Source organism: Mirounga leonina, unplaced genomic scaffold, assembly GCF_011800145.1.
Source record: "Mirounga leonina isolate KUSES-001 unplaced genomic scaffold, KU_Mleo_1.0 Mir_200, whole genome shotgun sequence".
NCBI lineage: Eukaryota > Metazoa > Chordata > Mammalia > Carnivora > Phocidae > Mirounga > Mirounga leonina.
Window position 1 is genome coordinate 16,368,293 of NW_023270503.1, and position 20,685 is coordinate 16,388,977.

General features: G+C 40.3%; 1 protein-coding gene across 1 annotated transcript in view; it reads right to left on the reverse strand.

The window, feature by feature from the left end:
- ANKFN1 (ankyrin repeat and fibronectin type III domain containing 1) overlaps window positions 1-20,685 on the reverse strand; it is a 156,141-nt gene that overhangs the window by 39,239 nt on the left and 96,217 nt on the right. Inside the window, exons 9-12 of the mRNA XM_035026784.1 lie at window positions 15,182-15,281; window positions 14,737-14,869; window positions 14,146-14,262; window positions 7,419-7,634 (exon numbers count right to left, since the gene is read on the reverse strand). Of these exons, the coding sequence (XP_034882675.1) occupies window positions 7,419-7,634; window positions 14,146-14,262; window positions 14,737-14,869; window positions 15,182-15,281 (566 nt within the window). The remainder of the gene's footprint in view (window positions 1-7,418; window positions 7,635-14,145; window positions 14,263-14,736; window positions 14,870-15,181; window positions 15,282-20,685) is intronic.

A 20,685-nucleotide genomic window follows, 5' to 3' on the forward strand; every position in this document is an offset into this window, starting at 1 on the left:
CATAGTGAGTTCCAAGCACTACAAGAGACACTGAGGTTTCGGGTGAATGTGATGTGATCCTTACTTTTGAAGAGGTTGAGAAAGATGAATAAATAAATGACCACAATATTCTGAAATCTGTTTTATAATAGAGGCAATGGAGGCATACAGAGGAAAGAATACTTATTATTTTTCCTCTTTTATGTTCTTTTCTTGAACCAGACTATGAAATTAGTGGCAGTATTATGTTTTCTATTGCTTTGTGTCCTTAGTACCCAGTGCTATTTCTGTTTATAATAGATACACAATATGTGGAAGTCAGGACAGGTCCCTAAGCCAGAACATAGGAGAATAGCAGAAGAGGGACAACATAAGAATGGTCACAGTTGGGAGGAAGGCATAACTAGCAGGTACAGAAAAGCAAAGGCTAAGTAACTTTTATGATACTTGGCAAAGAAAAAAAAAAGACTAGAAAAATTGGATTTTGTGATCAAGAAGGAAGGAATTTTTATTAATGTCAGGAGATGGATAAAGCAGAACTTTTTGATGTCTTCTATTTTATCTCTTTAGAAAAGATCACAGGTAAATAGTTGACTGGGGGAAGTTTAGTCAAAGTGAAATTTTGAGAAATGAACAGGTAATAAGAGAGAAAAGAATGAGAGAAGGAAATGGGTGAAGTTAATGAGAGAAGGGGAAATGGAAGTATTCAGATCAACAGAATTGGATGATATGCACCCTCGGGATACTTGCTGTACAAGCAGATGTGGCCACAAACCCACAGGTCATTATTTTTGAAAAGTGATGGGGAACTGGAAAAGTCTCTAGAGACTAGAAAAGGGCAAAGATACCTATCTTTGAAACAGGAAGGGGAGAAACACAGGATGACCCTGGTAATTAAAGACCGCCAACTTATTGATCTTTGGGCAAAGTGAGAAAGAACCATCAAATAATCAATTTGCAGTTACCAAGAAATCCTGAGACACTAAATAGGAGTCAACATGGTTTTGTGGAGGGCAAAACAGACAGACAACAAAAGGGCAGAATCCATAGACCATGGAGGAGTCTCCAGTGTAATCTGTTTCACTAGATAATCTGGGAAAAGTAGAATCTTGACCACATTTAATAAGCTGTCTATCTGGGTTGAGGATTTGTGGATGATGGAGATGGTGTGGGAACAGCAGACATGTTGAGTGATGGCCCAGTAGGGACTCGTCCTGAGGGCCTGTGTCTTTAGCTTATTTATTGATGTTCCAGACAAAGAAATGAAGAACATGAGTATCAAAATTGCAGGTCCCAAATCTGTTGTGGTTTTGATTTTCTAGAAAATAGTAATAAAACTCTGAATGATCCTATGCACTGGAAAAATAAGCCTATCATAATTAGAGTTGAAACTTAATAAAAAAATGTGTTTGTAAAGACCCAAACCCAGGAGTACAAACACAGGATGGGTATAAGAGAAAAATAGTGGGGGTTAGAATAACCACAAATAGAATGAGTTAGGAACACACTGTGGTTACGTAAAAACCCACACCATTCTTAGATGGAGTAATTTACTCTTTCATTTTTTAAAAAAGACTGAGCATCTGCCTGTGTTTTCCTGCCTTTACTAATGTTTTTGGAGCCTGAGAATTGTATGGGAAAAGAAACTGTCCCATTCACATAATCTGAGGTAACTAGGAAGGCCTCCTAAACCAAATCCAATGCCTGTGGGCCTATCTATTGCCTGATTTGACTTCTAATCTGTTTTTCTAGCCTTTATCTCCATTACAGTCCTTTTGTCTCTTATCTCCAGCCAAAAAGGATTGCTTTTTCCTTCCTCAGACGTGTCCTAATCTCTGTTCTTTGGTTCTTTGTTAGTTCATGAATTCACTCACTCTACAACTTTTCTTGGGCACCTACTATGAATCAGGTGTTGTGCTAGAATATTAATGACATCGATGAGACGTGATCCTCCCCTTCACGGAGCTCAGATTTCAGTGTGTGAGAGAGACATGTAGCCAAGTTTTTCTAACTCAGTGTGATAAGGGTTGTGTAAGGTCCATTGTGGACCCAAGGGAGGGTTAGATCTACTTTTCCACCTTATGCCTCATTTCTCTACCATGCCCTCTATTTAATTTAATTCTAATTTCTTCCTTCCTCCCTCCTTCACTTCCTTTCTCCCTTTCTCCCTTCCTCACTCTCTTACTCCCTCCCTCCTACTCTTCTCCTTCCCTCTCTCCTCCTTTCTCCCTACCCTCTCTCTTTCTCTCTCTCTTTTTTTCTCCACCTGGTGAACTTAATTTACCCTTCATGGCTCAGCCAAATGTCACCTCTTCTACAACACCTTCCCTGATATTTCCAGGGAGAATTAATAGCTGCTTTGTCTGTGTGCCCATAGTACACTGTTTGTACTGCTATCAGGCTCTGGTTTAATTCTGCCTTGTATTACCTTGATTTGTTTACAAGTCTGTCTCCCTCCCTTGACTGAACTCCTTGAGAGCAGGGACCTTGACTTATTCATTTGTTTTTCCTATAGCACCTAGAAGAGTTCCTGGCACCTAGTTGGTGCTGAAAAAATGTTTATTAAATATGAAGTGAGAGGCCCAGAGGTAGTGGAGTCTGGGGCTGGGCCTCTGGGAGAGAATATGCTATGCTGGTGCAGGGACCAGGAAGGGTATATCCAACCGCTCTCCATTGATCAGGTATCCTAACAGCTTGTTAGAGGAATGATAGATGCTTTTCTAGTAACTACAGGGCTTTTGTTTTATTGCAGAGGGGATGGAAACTGAATTGTCTAGGGATAGCAAAGGTCATAAAATGGTGGCCCGGGTCTTTGAGGGCCCAAGATTATACGGACTACAAAAAATTACAATTTTTTAAAAAGATTTTATTTATTTATTTGAGAGAGAAAAAGTGAGCGAGAGAGAGAGAGCATGAGCTGGGGCAGGGGAGGAAGGAGAGGGAGAAGCAGACTCCCTGCTGAGCAGGGAGCCTGATGTGGCTTGACCCAGGGTCTGGAATCATGACCTGAGCCTAAAGCAGACACTTAACTGACTGAGTCATGCAGGCACCACAAGAATTTAAATTTTCTAAATTATTTTCTAACCCTTAAAAATAAAGAGATTTAATTCAAAACTCTAGATTTTCCAAAACTCTAGATTTAGCTGGAAAAATGTTGAAATGAAAACATTTCAACATTGGGACCACTTTCTTCCACTGCAGTTAGCTGAGGCTGAATGGGCTATTCTTTAGATGGGACAAGGGCCCTCTGGATTACTGTAGTCTCTGTTGCTTCTGCTTGCTTCTTTCTTTCTTTTTTTTTTTTTTAAATTGAAATATAATTCACATACTATAACATTCACCCTTTTAAGGTGTGAGATTCTGTGTTTTTTTCCTATGTTCACAAGCTTGTGTAACTATCAGCACTACCTAATTCCAGATCATTTTCATCACTCCACAAAGAAGCCTTGCATTCATTAGCTGTCATGCTCTAGTCCCTCCTCCATCATCTGCTTTCTGTCTCTGTGGATTTGCATATTCTGGATATTTCATATAAATGGAATTGTACAATATGTGGCATTTTGTGCCTGGCTTCTTTCACTTAACATAATGTTCTCAACGTTAACGTTCATACACTTTGCAGCATGGATTAGTACTTCACTCATTTTTATGGCTGAATAATATTCCATTTATGGATATACCACTTTTGTTCATCCATTCATTAATTGTTGGACATTTGGTTGTTCCACCACTCTTTGGCTACTTGAATATTCTGCTCTGAACATTGCTAAACAAGTTTTTGTGTGAACCCAGTTGTTCCTCATGTCCAGCTCGACTGGCTCATTTTCATTCCTCTTCCTGATTCCTATAGTTTTTGATTCCCATGTTGGGGGCTGCTTGGAGGTAGAAAGAGCAAGAATGTGCTGGAAAAAAGAAACAGCAACAGAAAAGGGCTGAAGAGATAGTAGGCCCTGGGTATAGCAGGGATAAGTAGATACAGGGTGATAAGGAATGCCTAAGGAGGAGGAGAAGAAGAACAAGGCTTGGAGGGGACAGAAGGCAGGCCTCACAGGCTTCTCTAAGATGATACTTTTTTTTTCAAGGATTCAGAGAAAAGGAGGGAGAGGGCGTGTAAAGCAGCTTGGCAGAATGGGAAGGGGACCTGGCTAGGAGTCAGAAGATTTGGGTCCTAGTTTCTCCTCTTTTGCTTTTTGGCTTATATGACCTTGACGAGTTATTTCCCTGAAATCCGTAGCTTCATCTGTGAATGGGACACAGTAAAACTGCCCACTCAATCTCGCTGGGTTTTCACGAAGATCAAATGATACTATAGATGTGACAAAGTGTTATAAACTTGAAAATATAGTACGAATGTGAAAGATTAATCTTCAAAGAAGAGTTCACCTGTGAAGTTTCCAGTTATTAAGGTGACCCTGGAGATCAATGTCTGAGTAACTCAGCACCTGAGAGGGGCCTCCCTATTGGAAATACTCTCATTGCCAATTAGTTTGCTCAGAGGGACTCTAATTTGTTCATGATAACTCTCTTCTCCTTCCCAGACAAGTGTGGGAAGGATTTCTTTCTTTCTTTTTTTTTTCTTAAAGGATTTCTTCCTTCTAGATATGAGAAAGGCCTGTAATGAAGGTCTGGGACTTGAGAGGATCAGGAATTTGAGAGGGTTAGACCCTGGAACTTCCTTGGGGCCCTAGAGATTAGTAGATTAGTTATGGATACAGATTTTGTTAGAGCCCTTACCTGTTTTGAAAACCCCATTGCAGATTGTACAATTTTTATACAACTTTTCCTTAGTTCTTATGGAAAGATAGAGGGAGTGGTACGATGCCCCAAGGGATGACTGAGCCAGTTCCAGGGTCTGTGGGAGGGTCGGGAGGGGAGGAGATGGCCTAGGTATGCTCTGAGGAGGGCCAAGCATTGTTTGGATTTTTCTGAGTGGAGAAATAATAACAATCACTAACATTTATTGAGTGCTCACTTGGTGCTACTCTTCTAATGCTTTATGTAGTCACTCATTTAATCTTCATTAGAACCCTATGAAGTAGAGTTTCTTGCAGAGGAGGAAATATGAGAGATCAGAAATTAAGTTGCCCTAGTCATATAATTAGACAAGGTGGAGTCAGGAATCATAACCAGACAGCCAGATTCCGAAGTGGTGCCTCAGTATGTGTTGTGATATGACAGGAAGAAGCCTAAGCTTCCCATCTGAAGGTCTGGTGGTTATCACTCTACTGACCACGAGAGAAGAGAGTGGTTTGTAGCCCAGATTTGTGGGAAGTTACCCAGCCTGCTTTGGGCAAACACCAAAACTTGTGACTACTTCCATGTTGAGTTGGTGGGGCCAACTCCTGACATAATTAAAGTCCAGGCGTGACTGGATACCAGCCCCAGTAGTTTTATTCCCCATTTCCTCTCCAGTTTAAGATCTGTATGGAAGGAGGGGAGAGAGAAGAAGTAGGAGGAGGAGAAGGAGAGTGGGGGTGGATGGGAGTGACATCAAGCAGAAGTGTGCCAGTCAGAGGGGGTAAATTTTCCACTTGAATCTGGGTGGAAACCTGATCTTGCCTCTATTTTTGGTCTCCTTCTCTAACAACCTTTTGCCAGATTGGAATTTTTCTGCACCTGTAACACATTTTTAATGTAATAAGTCTAGGAGAAACCAGGTATTATATCATGCTGGGGCCTGTGCTGTGTTTCTAGGAGCAAAGGTAGCCCAGACCCCAGTTTATCCCTATAAGGGATTAGCGTATTAGTCACCCTGTAAAAGCTCAGTTTATTATGATTTTTTAAATGTTTCTTTTAGCACTTGCTTATAAAGGGTGAAGAGGGGAGCCACGAATGTGTCTGTGTTCCCTGCCCTCACCTCCTACACACACACACACACACACACACACACACACATTCGCCCTCTATCCATTTCATAGGAACCCAAATTCCATAAAATCAAAGCCAGACGTATTGGCTTTGACCAATTAGCTTACCTTTGCTACACTGGACTCCATTCTGGTTTGGGCTAGTGCAAGGAATGGAAAGGTGAGATTATTGTATCAATCACTCCTCGGTGGAGGAAATGAAAATAAGATAGTGGGATGATGGGCTGGTGGCTTAGCTTTTTAGGGTGATCACGAAGGGCTACAGGCACCAAGGGTGGGGTTTGGCTTGTTTATGTGGGACAGAGCCCTTTCTTTCCCATTACTCTGGGCTGGCCGTCTTGCACATATATGCCATTGGTTGCCCAGAGCTCAATCAGGGTAGTGTATCTGCCAGCTTTACCACCTAACTGGAGAGTACTATAGAACTCATCCCCATGACTGGGTTTAAAAAAAGAAAAAGAAAAAGCAAGCAAGCAAGCAAGCAAGCAAGCAAGAAAGAAAGAAACAAGAAAGAAAGAAAGCAAAAAAGCAAGAAAGCAAGAAAGCAAGAAAAGAAAAGAAAAGAGAAACAGTGTGACCGCCTGTGTTCACATAAGAACATGTGAGGGGTGTGGTGGTGTGGAGAGAGCCCTGGACTCGAGCAGAAGATGTGCTTTGTATCCTGATTTTGCCAGCCAGCCTGAGTCTTGATCTAAGCTGCCCAAATTTTGAATTTTGGTGGCTATTCCATTCCCAGGCGAGTCTTTCATCCTGTATCTGTAGTCCCTCATGACTGCAATCGTAACTCCTGCCCGGGAATGTGATGTGACATGGCAGAAAGATGCCTGAGTCCAGTCAGAAGATCTGAGTTTAGGTTTCAGCCCTGCCATTTTCTAGCTGTGTGCCCAGGGGCAAATTCAAGTTTTGTGGGGACTGAAGTGAATACAATTTTTGGTGCCTTCTTTAAGGAGAAGAATACAAAATTCTTAGGATCCCTGCCAGGGCATTGGAAGGGGCTTGTACAGGTCAAGAGCTGAATGTGCTGGAGCTTCGTTAGCTTCACTAACTCTGCCTCTCTGTGTGTCCATATGCCATATAATTTCTTCGAGCCTCAGTCATTTCATTCCTAAACTGGACTTAATCATGCCTGTCTGACCCAGGGGAGCATTAGAAGGAACAAATGAGTAAATAAGTGTTAAGAGTGTTTTTGTTCAGAGTGTTTTACACACACAGAGTCCAGAAATGTGTTATTATTATTATAGTCTCTTCAGGTATTGGTTTAATGTTTTGATTATACTACCTATAGACCCCTACTCAAATATTTGTCTAAAAGTTTCTCATTGGTTCTTTGGTCAGGGGTCTTTTCAGAGTGCTCACCACTTGTATCGATTGATGAATTCCAGATCTGGAGAGTGGTAAGTAAAAACTAAGCTTCTGAATCTTCCCTGTGTGCGCAATACAAGCAATAACTCTGGGCCCTCTCCACTCCATCACTGCATTTGTAAATGGCTCTTGGTATATGTCACTAGAATCTCAATAAGTGTGTTTGGAACTTTAAATATGCAGTATTAGAAAATTGAAAAGACTACATACCTGGATGGTGATCAGTAATATGTCTAAGGCTGTTGGCTCCTCGGGTGTTGACAAAGACTTCCTCTGGCTTTGCAGCTTTGAGATCTGCATCCATTTGCCATTAAAAAATGAATAGAGCATCTCCACTTCTCTGATGGTGACTATGAGGATGTTTCCATGCCGGTCTTTAATGGGCTCATAGTAAACTCTTCCCAAGTTGTGTGTTCCAAGTAAATTCTAGAAACAAATAGATTTCTGGTAGCTGGGATGATATTGTGCAAACAAAGCAACATAACTGCAACAAAAGACACTGCATAATTAACTGATATTTCTGAAAAGTTTTTTTTTTTTTTAAAGCAAACTTAAACCTAGAATATGTGGCACCACAGAAATGTACTTAACAGAAGCTCAAAGAAAATCTCTTCACCATAAGCCTGCAAAGATTATAGCAAGAGGCACAAAAATTATGTTTTTTTAAGCAAATTCAATATCTGTAAATATCTCTTACCCACATAGACACACCAGCACATAGACCTCAGTTACCAGCACTTGAAGAGAATCCCAGATGTTTTAAAGAAAAATGCCTGATATTTCAAGTATGCCACTTGTGGAGTTTTCAAGAGATCTACAGTAAGCTGGTATGAAGTGGGGTTGTTTAAAATGAAGAAGTGAATTGACAATGTAGCACATTGTACAGGTCCCCAAATGACTGCACATTCCTTTCAAGATACTTTAATTGGGAGATTGGCCTGGTTTGACTTATCTGAATTTCAGGGGTTTCTATTTATTTAAAATTATGTTAAAATTGTTTGTGAGCTAGGTCAACTGAGGCAGACAATACTTTTAGTAAGGTAGGAAGAGAAAGATGCCACATCAAATGTGGAGGGGTCCAGGCAGATGTTACTAAAATAAACAGAGTGTTAAAAATACTCAGGGTTTGAAGATTTTTAACCTAGAACACTGGATGAATAGGATAAAACACCCTTTTACTTTGAATATCTGTGATTTTTCAAAAATATAAATAAATCATCTCAGAGCTCCCAGCTGCCATTGGTGAGCTCAGATAAATGTTGATGACCGTTGGCAGGAGAGCGGAAAGTAGAACCAGAACTTGGAAAAGTGACACGGATGACCTAAAAATGAATGAGCCAGCTGGTCCGTATCTACAGCTGTGAAAACACGGGAATATTCCTTCCAGGTAGAGACTGTGTCTTATATCTTTTATTTGTCCTCATTAGAACTGGACACATAAGTAAGAAATTTCATAAATAATTATTGACATATAAACATTTGGTGGGATCATTATTTTTTTAAAATAACCTAATCATTCAGTCAGATTATTCTTTTCAGTAACTGACTTCTAAATCTAGAGAAGTTAATTGGGTAAGGCTTTTCATCCAGCCCTCTGTAGTAATACAGTTTATAGAAAGGTAGTTTGCTGCCAAGTAATACTGGTAAATAAACTGGTAAACTGGCTATCAAAAAAAAAAGAGGGCCTGATTTATAACATAGGCCAATTTCTGTGGTGTAAATGCTCCCACTAATGCTAGCCAATTTAAAGCTACCAAGCCACCAAGAGTTTGACAGCAGGCCTTCAGAATTCCTGAATATTTAACAGTTGGCTCTCCTGAGCCACAGTAAGTTGGTTCCAGCATGCCACCGCTGCTAAGCCTTTAGTTACACTGGCGCTGAGTTCCAGGGCGGCTCCTGTTCATTCACTCTTAGACTTCTGAAGAAGTTTTTACCCTCTCTGGCCCCGAGTTTCATCATCTAAAATTAAGGGTCAGCCCTTACGCTAATCCTTACCTTACAGAGTGTTTGGGGGATTAAATGAAACAGTGCCTGAGAAAGTATTTTGTAATTCTCAAGCTTCAGACAAGTAGGGTATGGGCTTTCTTTATGTTCTAATTGGAATCCCACCCTGGCTTATACTTACTCTTTTTCAGGACTCCCCCTAGGTTTCATCCTTTCTGGGAGGACTTTCTCAACTCTCAGAATTGACCATCCCTTCTTTTGTCCCCTGTTGTTTCCTGTACACACTTGTATTTTAGTATGACTCTGGCTTTCCTGCAGATTGATGTACATGTCATGAGCTCATGTTTCATTTCTGTGTCTCTGGGTTACTTGCACAGTGCCTGACACATATTAATAGCCCAATAAGTCTTTGTTGACTGAATTAACATTTTATCATTAGGACACTGGAAAATATGATTTATTTTGGACCAAAACTCGTGGGGAGACATTGAATGTGGTGGTCACTGCATTTAAGCAGAATTATCATCAGCATTGGATATGCTGACCAACAGTTTGAATTAGAAAGCACTAAAAGTATTCCTGAAATTCTTTATTGACATCAAATTGCGTTGGAGAACTAGCTCTGGGGAGAGCCCAATTTCAAAGCAGAATATCCTTGTGAAAATAAACTACAACCATGTTGCAAGAGGGCAAATTTGGGATTCTTTAGGACCTAAAGGAAAACCAAACCACCTTAATACCTTTCATGCTATGCGATCAAGATTGGGAGATCTGGAAACCCTGAGAATCCTACAAGTTAAACAGGAATAAAAGCCACCTGATGGCTCACAGGAATGCATCTCGGTTATAATCAGAACAAATCACAGGACTATCAGTAAGCCTTAGACAGATAAGCACACTATTTAGAGACCTTTATTCAGCTTGGGGTGACATGAAAAGTTGAAGGAAATCCAGAGTAAAGATATGAAGGCCTGGAAAAGGAGAGTAAAATTATGGGGAAACCTTTATCCCCCTTCTTGAAAAATGAAAAAGACATGTGATTTGTGTATTACCTGGCGTTTACTCACTAGCACTAATTTCTAAAAGTCATGAAAGAGGAAAATTTAATGTAACCCAATCTACAGTGTCAGATGATTATTGTATTTTGAGGGTATTTCGGATACCCCTCAATATAAGAGCAATGTATGCTTCTGCCTCTTGGGGACTCTCACTTTCCTAAGGGTGGGAAAAACAGTGTGGGGTCTTGGCCACTCATGGGTTTTCTCATCTTACTATTTTTTTCCCCCTCCAAATGCTGGCAGATAATTGTCTTTCCTCCTGCTTAGGTCATATTAATCAATTAATTCATACTTTACCTTCTTTCAAATAAAATCTAAGACCACTCCTCCTAAATCAGCTCCCAATGATGCAGAATAGACTACTTTTACTTTTTAAGCTATAATGTGGGTAATTTCTCCTATTTAAAATTTTTGTCTGCTTTTTGTAAATGAATGCATAATAAGATGATGAAGCATTGGAAAAAATGTAGACTTTAGAGTCATATAGATCTGGATTTGTATCCAGACTCTGCTACTTCCTATTAGTGCAACTTTGGGCAAGTTATATAACCTTTTCTAGGCCTCAGTTCTATCATCTGTTAAATGAATATCAATAATACTACTTTCTCATTAGGGTGTGGTGGAGGTTAAGTGAGATACAGTTTGTAAAGCACTTATCACAGTGTCTGGCATGTATTCTGTGAAATAAACGAAAGTTGTTGTTTTGTAATTATTATTTATTATTATGTATTAAAGGACCTCACTACAGAGCTGAAATTGGGATATAAGGCACCTGGTGCACAGTGACTGGTATGCACTGTGTGAAGGTAAGTCAGTGTGCGATGGAAATAGGAGGAGAAAGATGGTGACGGTGGGGATAAAATGTCTGAGCTACTCTTGAAAGAGCACAAGCCAGGGCATGACATGGTCAGAATCTTTTATTGGCTACTCTGGCAGAAGTGTGGAGAAAGGATTGGAGAGTATATTGGAATATATATATTCTAGTATATATGATACTGGAAGCAGGAGCATGACTTTGGAGGCTTTTGATGTAACTGGAATAATCAGGCAGTGGTAGTGATGCTGGAAAGGGGAGGACAGCACAGTGAAATATACCAGAGGTAAGTCCACAGGATTTATGTATGGCTGATGCCAATCAAGCTATTTAAGAATGCATTTTTACTTTCCTCTTAACATCATAAAAAATGTTAGATTAGCAAAGAGACCTAAAATATTAAGTAGCAATTTCCCCAAATTCAGTTTTATTCCTCTTGTGAAATATGTTTTGTGTGCCTGTCACACTCCCTTCCCGCTGCCTAAAAATCAAAGGTGGCATCACTATTTTTAGACATTTTCATCCTAAAGATCAGCAAATGGTTTGGGCAATAGGTCCTACAAAACAAAACAAAACAAAATGACAAAGATTCCTGTTATTTAAGCAGGCAAACAGAAATGTGAAGTAGAGAGGTAATGTATAGCAGTGCTCTGGCCTTTTGGGTACTGTAAAGGGTAACTATTTACTGAGTACTCTGAGGCGCTGGTCACCATGCAGGGCTGGTGAACTATCCAGGTGGTGACTATGGCATGAGTTATAGTATTTCTGTTGATCCTTTTTTTTTTTTTTTTTAAAGATTTTATTTATTTATTTGATGGAGAGAGACACAGCGAGAGAGGGAACACAAGCAGGGGGAGTGGGAGAGGGAGAAGCAGGCTCCCCGCAGAGCAGGGAGCCCGATGTGGGACTCGATCCCAGGACTCTGGGATCATGACCTGAGCCGAAGGCAGTCGCTCAACCGACCGAGCCACCCAGGCGCCCTTTTTTTTTTTTTTTTTAATAGAGTACTCCCAGGTGTGATCTTTGGGGTACAGAGGTTGGACAGACAAATACATTCATTTATTCAACCAATACTATTGTAATAGGAGCAATGAAAGAGAAAGTGGGGTCAATGCCAGGAGGCTTTGCAACTTGGTGGTGGGAAAAGAATTCCCATTTATTTTCTTAATGAATTATACAGTGAAATCATCACCTGATATAGGGTTGTAGAGTGTGGGGAAGGGGTAGGGGTGCAAGAGAAGGGAGAAGGTTTTAAATAGTTGCCTTACAGTTTGGGAAAGTAAAATTAGTAGAGAAATGGCATGTGATCACTAGGTAACTTATATGTGAGAATTGTAGCCATGAATTTAACAAAGAAACAGTCAGCCCCTTTTTTGGTGACTTTTATGCACTAGTCTGCAAGTACTCCAGTGTAGACATGTTGGATTCATTCAGGCTTGGATTTTTTCCAAGTAAATATGGGTGGGGGGAGACAGTGGCCAGAAATTTAGAATATTTTCAAGGGAGTGATTAGGATGGGCCAAGGAATCTAAGCTGGGCAAAAGAAGGAAATGACATCAGAAGAGGGTTGATAAATTATGAGAAGTGGTGGGGTTGATATATTGGGGGGCCAGGGAGTAGTCGAGTAGGGGCACACTGACCATCATGGCTTCTCTTTAGCTCCTCAGTATCTAGCTGTGCTGGCTGTGATAGCCAGACTCTTCTCATATTACTGATACGAGATGAATGTGTTCTAGGAATAAAGAGCCCCATTGGAAATTCTAAGCTTGTTCAGTCTGTGATCCAAACATGTCTAGGCTGTATGATGGGTTAATGAAGAGTCCACTAAGGTGTCTGAGTCTCCTGAGAAAGAAGTAAGGTACCAAGGAGCCTTCTGGGAATGAATATTATCCTAAGGAAAGAGCAGTTTGCGGTACAGTGGCTTGTTCCAACTCAAGCTGATCAGTGATGAAAGGAAAGGGCACTTTGAATTCAGTACAGTCATCATGGCCTAGCTCCAAGAACTTTTCCTTGAGTTGAAGAAGATTTTGTAGTCAAGAGTGAGTTGAAATAGCATGTTTGCTAAAATCTCTGAGGCCACTGAGCACACAGGCAGTAAGCTGTTCATGCAATGGAGTGTAGCACAGGAGGAGTAAGAGTTGCCTTTCAGAATCAGAATAGCAACACAATAATTGTTACTATTTCAGGTGGCTGAACTGTTATTGTGTGGGTCAAGAAATGAAGTTCCTATAATTGCCGGTGGGGGTGGAGCCACAGAAATATTTTTTTGTTGTTATGATCCTATTTTTATGCCTTGGCTGGTATGGCCTGGCCAAACACAGCTACATAGATTCCTGTTATGTGTATTTCTGGGGTTTGTGTAACTGACAGCTTTGTAGGTAAATACCCATTGCTGATAAAGGCTCAGTGCTCTCTTACAGACTCCACAAATTCAGGTAATACCAGAACACAATGAAAGGAAACCCAGAAGAACTTGGTTAAAATTCAGTGTCATTTTTAGGAGGGGCTTTGTAACCTATAAATATTCTTGTAGGGCTTGGGGACCTGATCTGATTAGGTTAATAATATGGAAGGACGAATAAATTCAGGATTAAAGGTAAGCTTCTAAGAATTTTTTCTTTCTTTCTTTCTAAGCAAAAATGTATGCAAACTCCTGTGCTTTAACAAAAGATCAAGCCAAGAAACTCTTCAAAATGTCTGCTGGTCTCTTTTTCCATCTCTATACAGTAGTTAGATGCATAGGATGCCAGAGCAGCAAGGTTTGTCCTGTGATTGAGCCAAACTCCTCTTATTTTGCAAGTGATGAAACTGAGGCCCAGAAAGGAGAAATGAGTTGACTGATTAATATCAAATCCAGAACTCAAGTCTCACCTCTTGTTTAGGGGGTCACTCCCAGACTCTTGAAGAGAGACCCTTGTTCCTTGTCCAGGAAATTGCCAAAGGCACAGTTTCCCTACATGAACAGATGTGCAGCTCAGACTGCGTAAGAAGCCTTTATATGCTTAAGGATCTAAAAGAGAAAGGAGCCTGTCCTTTTCCTTTCCAGGTGGGCTTGGTAACTGAACTGACCAAGCTTTTCTAAGATTTCCTTGGGAATCTGGGTTGAAACCTGGCCCCTCACCTGTAGCTGGGCCGTTGCTGCAAGCATCTTCTGCCGAGTTTGCAGCACCGTGGATGAGGACATGGAGATAGGTACGCTTTGTCTCAACCACCTTATATCTTCCCACATACAAGACAGCTGCAAAAGAAGTCACGAGGTCATATCATCATCCAAGCCAGTACATGATTTAGGTTGTGGCATCAAAGCAAAAAGCAGGGAAAAGGAAACCTGACCCCTGATGTTTGTTCTCCAGTCCATTTTCAGATACATGCAAAACAACTTTTTGATCTCTGTCCAATTGGAAAAAGATCTGAATGTTAATGAAATAGTCAGATCCACATTTTAGTCTTTGCCAAATGATCCCATAACTCAGAATAGTGGAGACACGGTCTGACAGAATGTGAGCTTCTTTGCTTTGAAAATGTAGCGTAGATGCTACTTTCACATTTTTTTATGGCACAGGGCATATCAGGGCTGAAAGAAGACCTTTGAGAGAATTTACTCCCACCCCAATACTTTGATCACTGGAGACTCCTCAACAAAGGTTTCAGAGATTTATGCACAGAAGCATTGGTGCAAACTGGGGAAAAATGAAGTCAGAACTCAGTATACCTTTGTGAACCACAGAAAATCTTGTGTAATGGAACTGGTGTGAGAGTCATCAATTTCAGCAATCGGTATTTGATCTTCATTGGTGACTAACATATTGTCTTTGTAATAAAATATAACGGCTAAGTAGAGTCCCCTAAAAAGAAAAAGCAAAATAAAGAAGTGTCTTCAAGTGTCTCTTCTACCAAGCTTGAATCATGGAAAAACATATTTTTGGTCATGATAAAAGATCATTTAAAATATACCTATGATCATAGTGCTGCTCAGTATCACATGTTCACAGGCTAGAACTCAGCGAAATTATTACCTTGCCCTAATTCTCAGGAGAAAAGTGAATTTCATGCTCTTTTAATAACAGAGGAAATTTCTATCATGTTGCTACTAAGAATCCAAACCAGCTGATTCCTGAGAAATTAAGACTTCCTGGAAAAACTGCAATAGGACCCACCGTTTTAAGGTCTTCACAAACTTATTTGAGGAATGGAATAGGTGTTTCAGGCTCCTTGAGACTGACTGCTTGCGGCCTGTGGTTTGTAATTTTGAAGTTTCTGAAACACAGAAAAAAATACACTGTAAATTCCATTGGCAATGCAACACTCCCAGTACCTTCTTCCCACCTCCCTGCCTTCCTCTTCCCTGTTCCCTTGGTGTCACTTATCCTCAGTTTCATGTAGGGATTCAGCTCATTCATTCCTACAAAAAGCTCTTATATCTTGAGTTGCCAGTGGTTACCTCAATTAATGATCAGCTCCTCCAAAATGCTGGAGATGAGTAACATTTATAACTCCAGGGGAAACCACTTAGGCATTTTGTTTATATTTTCCAGATGAGTGATTTATTATAATGTGGGATAAAAAGAAATGGAATCAAATCTTTGCCTTCCTCCCACTGCATTTAATATTCATACATTTCTCAATGTTGGCAAAGCTCTTCTTGTTAGTCTATATATTCCATTAATTTTTTTTCATTATACAATTAATATAGGCACATTACAGAAAGTCTGGAGAACAGATAAAAAGAACAAAACTCCACCCACTTCAGTACAACCACGGCTAGCATTCTGGGGCAATTTTTTCCAGTGTATATGTTGGCTTACAAAAATAGTTGTAGGCATTGGTATGATTGTCATCATTATTATTCCGAAGAAGAAACAGATTGAGAGGTTAGAATGGATTGCTCAAGACTGAAAAGCCAGTACCCAGAAAAACCGAGACATTAATTTACTGAACAAATATTTTTCTGTACACTATAATGCACTATGGCTATATTGATGAGCAAATCATCCATTGCTTCTGTTTATCTCTGTTTACAACCTGGAGCTTTCACTGATAAAACTTGCAGACGTCCCCAGATAATCTTTACAAACAGTACTCCATGGAGCTGAGCTAAATGATCACTGATTTCAGTTCTCATAGTCTGTGTCATGAAGGGAAGCTGAGGTTGTTGGGGTCATCACCAGACTTCGGACAGATGTGTCACTGGGGTGGGAACATGGTCTACATCATTGCTGTTAGGCATGGAAAGCTGGGCGGATAGCCTGTGGCTGAGGCCCAGTGTGCTTCTCCTTATGATCCTATAGGAGCAGTTGGGAATGAGCTGACTGACACAAGCATTCATGCCAGCTTCAGGCTAGTGCTGGTAATGGTTGTTCCTGGCAGAACAAAGCAAAAACATTTTTTTCTGACTTGAACATGAATTTGGCTGGTCACACTGTGCTTGAAAATGATGCTGCTGGGACTTCCGGTTAAAGGCAACATATTGAACATATTCATTACATGCTACTCTCTCCCTGAATCTCACTAAAACCAGAGTAAAGAGATTTAAAAAAGGAAACTACATAAATCTATAAAGACAAAGAGATGGGAAAGGGAACAAAAGCAAGTGAACGTTGGTAGCTGGAAAGCAGATGGACAGATGGATTTAGCAGACTTGAGAAAGATGAATCCTAAGCCAGCAGTGAAGAAGGCTGAGAAGTAACCCGATTCACCCCTTGGGCACCACAACTGCTGGAAGTGGGGGATGACTGTGGAGCTAAAATCAGAGGGATTTGTTGAAGTCTGTTTAAAAAGCAGTCAGACTTCTAGATTTCCTCCTATAACCTGCATAGATGGACAAATACCCCTTCCCCACTCTAGAAAAAAAGCTAGTGGCTTATTCTCTGAAAAATATAAAAACGGGTTTCTAGAGTGGGAGACATGGAGTACAGTTAAAAATGAGGGTGGGAGAGTAGTACTGTACCCAAAACAGGTGGATGAAATGAAAGTTTCCATACAGATTATTTCCCCATCAGACTCTCAGAACACTGGTACTCAAACTTACACCCTCCAGGAAGGACACTGGCAGAAACATTCTGGAGACTCTGACCAGACTAAGAGAATTCACTCAAAAGCTCCTGACAGTGCTTTCATTGGTCTCTGAAAGAAAAGGCCATGCCAGATCACCCTATAGTGAAGCCTATAGATAAAAAGCCCTATCCATGTGCTCAGAGCTCCCCAACAGCTACTGAGCTCTCTTTTCTTAAATCTCGGTGAACATCCAAGGATCACCAGGCAGATGTGAAAAACATCTAACAGGAAAGACAGAGGCCAAAACCAAATAAACAAAAGAGCAATTTAGAGGAGAGAGAATGCTGAGAGAAGAACCTATAAAATGAAACGAAGCCTATCATTAATAGCCTGAGAGAGAAACAAAGGCACTGCATCCTTGTGAAAAGGATAGGAGTTTTTAAGAGAAACATTCAGAGAATAAAAGAAAGCACTGGAAATTAAAAAATATACTATCAAAAACTGAAACACCCAATAGAAGGCTTAGAAAATAAGGTTGCAGAAATTCCTGAGAAAGAGAATAAGGGCATGGGGATGGAAAGCAGAAGAGAAAAAGAAAAATTAATGGGCTAACCTAGGAGGTTCAACATCAGGCTATGAGTCCTAGTAGGAGGGAGCAGAGGAAAAAAGAGGGGGAGAAATAATTAACTTTTAAGAATATATCCCATAATTGAAGGGTGTAGCTTCCCATATTGACAGGGTTTGCCAGGTGCCCAGCACAACAGACAACAGTACAATGCACACGAAGGCGTAGTGCATTTTTAATATTATTCAGTATATTAAGAGGATGAGGGTTAGGAATTATAATGTGCATGTAAGAGGCGGGGAGGGGAAAAAGGGAAATCATCCTTCCTTAGTGAGGTGATGCCTCAAATTAAAAAAAAATCAAGAATTAGCAATATAAACATGTTATTCAGAGACATGAGAATATCAAAGCAGTTTTTAGAGTACCGAAGTTAAAAAAAAAACAACCCAACTTAAAAACCTGCCGGAGAAGAAGAAAAAAAGGTATCCTACAAAACCTCTGGAATCAGAATGAAACATCAGACTTCTCAGTACTGAAAGCTAGAAAAGGACAAAGCAGCACCTTCAAAACCTGACAGAAAATTATTTCAACCTAGAATTCTGTACTTAACTGAAACCTTAAATAAGTGGTAAGTAGAATAAATGCATTTTTAGACATTCAGTGTATCCAAAAGTTAGCTCCCAAGAATCCTCTCAGGAAATTACTAGAGTAAGGACTCCACCAAAATGAAGAACTAACCAAGAAAAAGTAAGACATGGGATACCAAAAGAAGCGATCCAAGATTGGAGGGTGGCCAGAAGAGTCCTCAATATGGTGGTTGAAAGGAGATCCTACGGGGCCAGCTGCGCGCCAGACACAGGCAGCCAGCAACCAGTCTAGGTTGGAGTGGGTCAGAGGGCTCGGAGAGGTTTCTTTAAGAAGAAGCAATTGAAACAGTACTAATATATTCGATTGGATTGAGAGAAAATTGACATAACTGGAGGATAGCTTGGGGATTAATTAGCTATAACCACATAGAAAAACAAACAAGCATACAATAAAAGATAACTGTTAAGTACAGGGAGAACAACAAGTTGTCCAGGAAGGGAAAATAATCGTAGAATTAAGTGATCAGTATAATGTAAGCAATAAATACTGATCTTACTAAAATTACAATACAAATATATTAGGAGGACAAAGGGTAGGAATTGTAATCCGTAAGTAAGGGGGGAGGGGAAAAAAGAGAAATCAGCTTTTCTTAGGTAATGCCTCGTTAAAAAAAAAATCAAAGATTAGCAATATAAACATGTTATTTAGAGATATGAAGAAAATATCAAAATAACTGGCTAAAAGAATTGAGCCTTTGGGGAATAAAAAATGGAGAATGGGAGGAATTTCTTTCTTTAAATAATAAAGCTCTTAAGTGCTTTACTTATTTAAAGTCATTCAGTCCTGGGGCCTGGGAGGCTCAGATGGTTAAGTGTCTGCCTCCGGCTGGGGTCATGATCCCAGAGTCCTGCGATCGAGTCCTGCATCGGGCTCCCTGCTCAGCGGGGAGCCTGCTTCTCTCTCTGCCTCTCTCTCTCTGTCTCTTATGAATAAATAAAAAAAATCTTTTAAAAAAAAAAGTCATTCAGTCCTTAAAAAATGGCTGACAAGTATAGATAATTCTTTTTTTTTTTTTAAATAAGATTTTATTTATTTGAGAGAGAGAGCACAAGCAGGAGGGAGAGGAAGAGGGAATCTGAAGCAGACTCTGCACTGAGCACAAAGTCCGATGCGGGGCTTGATCCCATGACTGCAAGATCATGACCTGCGCCAAAACCAAGAGTTAGAAGCTTAACGGACTGAGCCACCCAGGTGCCCCAAGTATAGATAATTCTTATCTGCATTTTACAGGTGAGCAAACTGAGTTATAGAGAGGGTAGGTAAGTGCTCAAGGTCACACAGCTAGTAAATGTCCAGTCTGAATTTGAACCCAGCTAATCCGTGATCTTAGCTGCTTACACTAAGATCCCTCTCACATTATAATCATACATCATGTAAATTAAAATGAAGATTAAACTGAAAAAACAAAAAGAAAACTGAGAACTACTACTACTGGTTGGGAAAGGGGCCTGTGCAAATATTAAATATTCCGGGTCTCCTCCATTCTGGGCACATGAAAGAATTTGACTTCTTGGAACGCTGTCGTTGGGTGTAGCCATGTGGCCAGTTCTGGCCAATGAGTTTTGAATGTAAGTGACACACATAAAGTCCTGTCCATATGAGACATTCAGGAGTTTTTCCTTCTCCCGTGGGTGCTGGTAAAATTTCTAGAGAAAGGATGATGACAACACAGGACAGCCCTCAGCTGACCAGTGGTAGACATATAGCTTGTGGGAGAAGTAAATATTTGGGGGGTCATTTGGTTACTGCAGCATGATATAGCTCATCTTTAACTGTTTCAGGGTCTGTACTGACACACTGAGCCATTGATACAGTGGCTTCTATTCTGGCTTCTGTCTCTGCGTCGCTCAGGGCTCTGGAACAATGGTCGGTTTTCTGGGCTCCAAATGCAGTAATTCTTTAGCTTTCAAGTGCTTGGCACACAGGGAGTTTATTTTATCCATATTGATATGTGTAGCACCTGACACATAGTAGGCTGTGTTTCAGTTGATGTTTGCGAGCTGAGAAATTGGATGATAACTGAAATTCACTCTCACAGGGCACTGCTATGGTGAATACAACTGGCTTCTTTATGACTCATCATGTATGTCGGGGCATAAACCGTGTGAGCAATAAAGGCTGCTCAACATCTCCAGTGAATTTGCATCCCAGTACTGAACATGCAGATTAACTGTGGTCACTTCTTTAGCCAAAATACAGAAATTAATGTGGGTTTTGGTATCTCCCATGTAGGGCTTTGGTATTAGGAGGGTTGTTTTGTTATTACTTCTGCATTTGGAATACACTGTGTATTTACTGAGCATTCCAGGCTCATTACAATGCAGTCAGTGATTACACTTTAATTCTAGGATGTATCAGTAAAGTGCCAAGGAGAAAGAGAGGCTCTATTCTTCATCTGGAAGAGCAATGGAAGGAAAATAAACTGGAGTTTGTGAAGTGCCTACACTATTAATG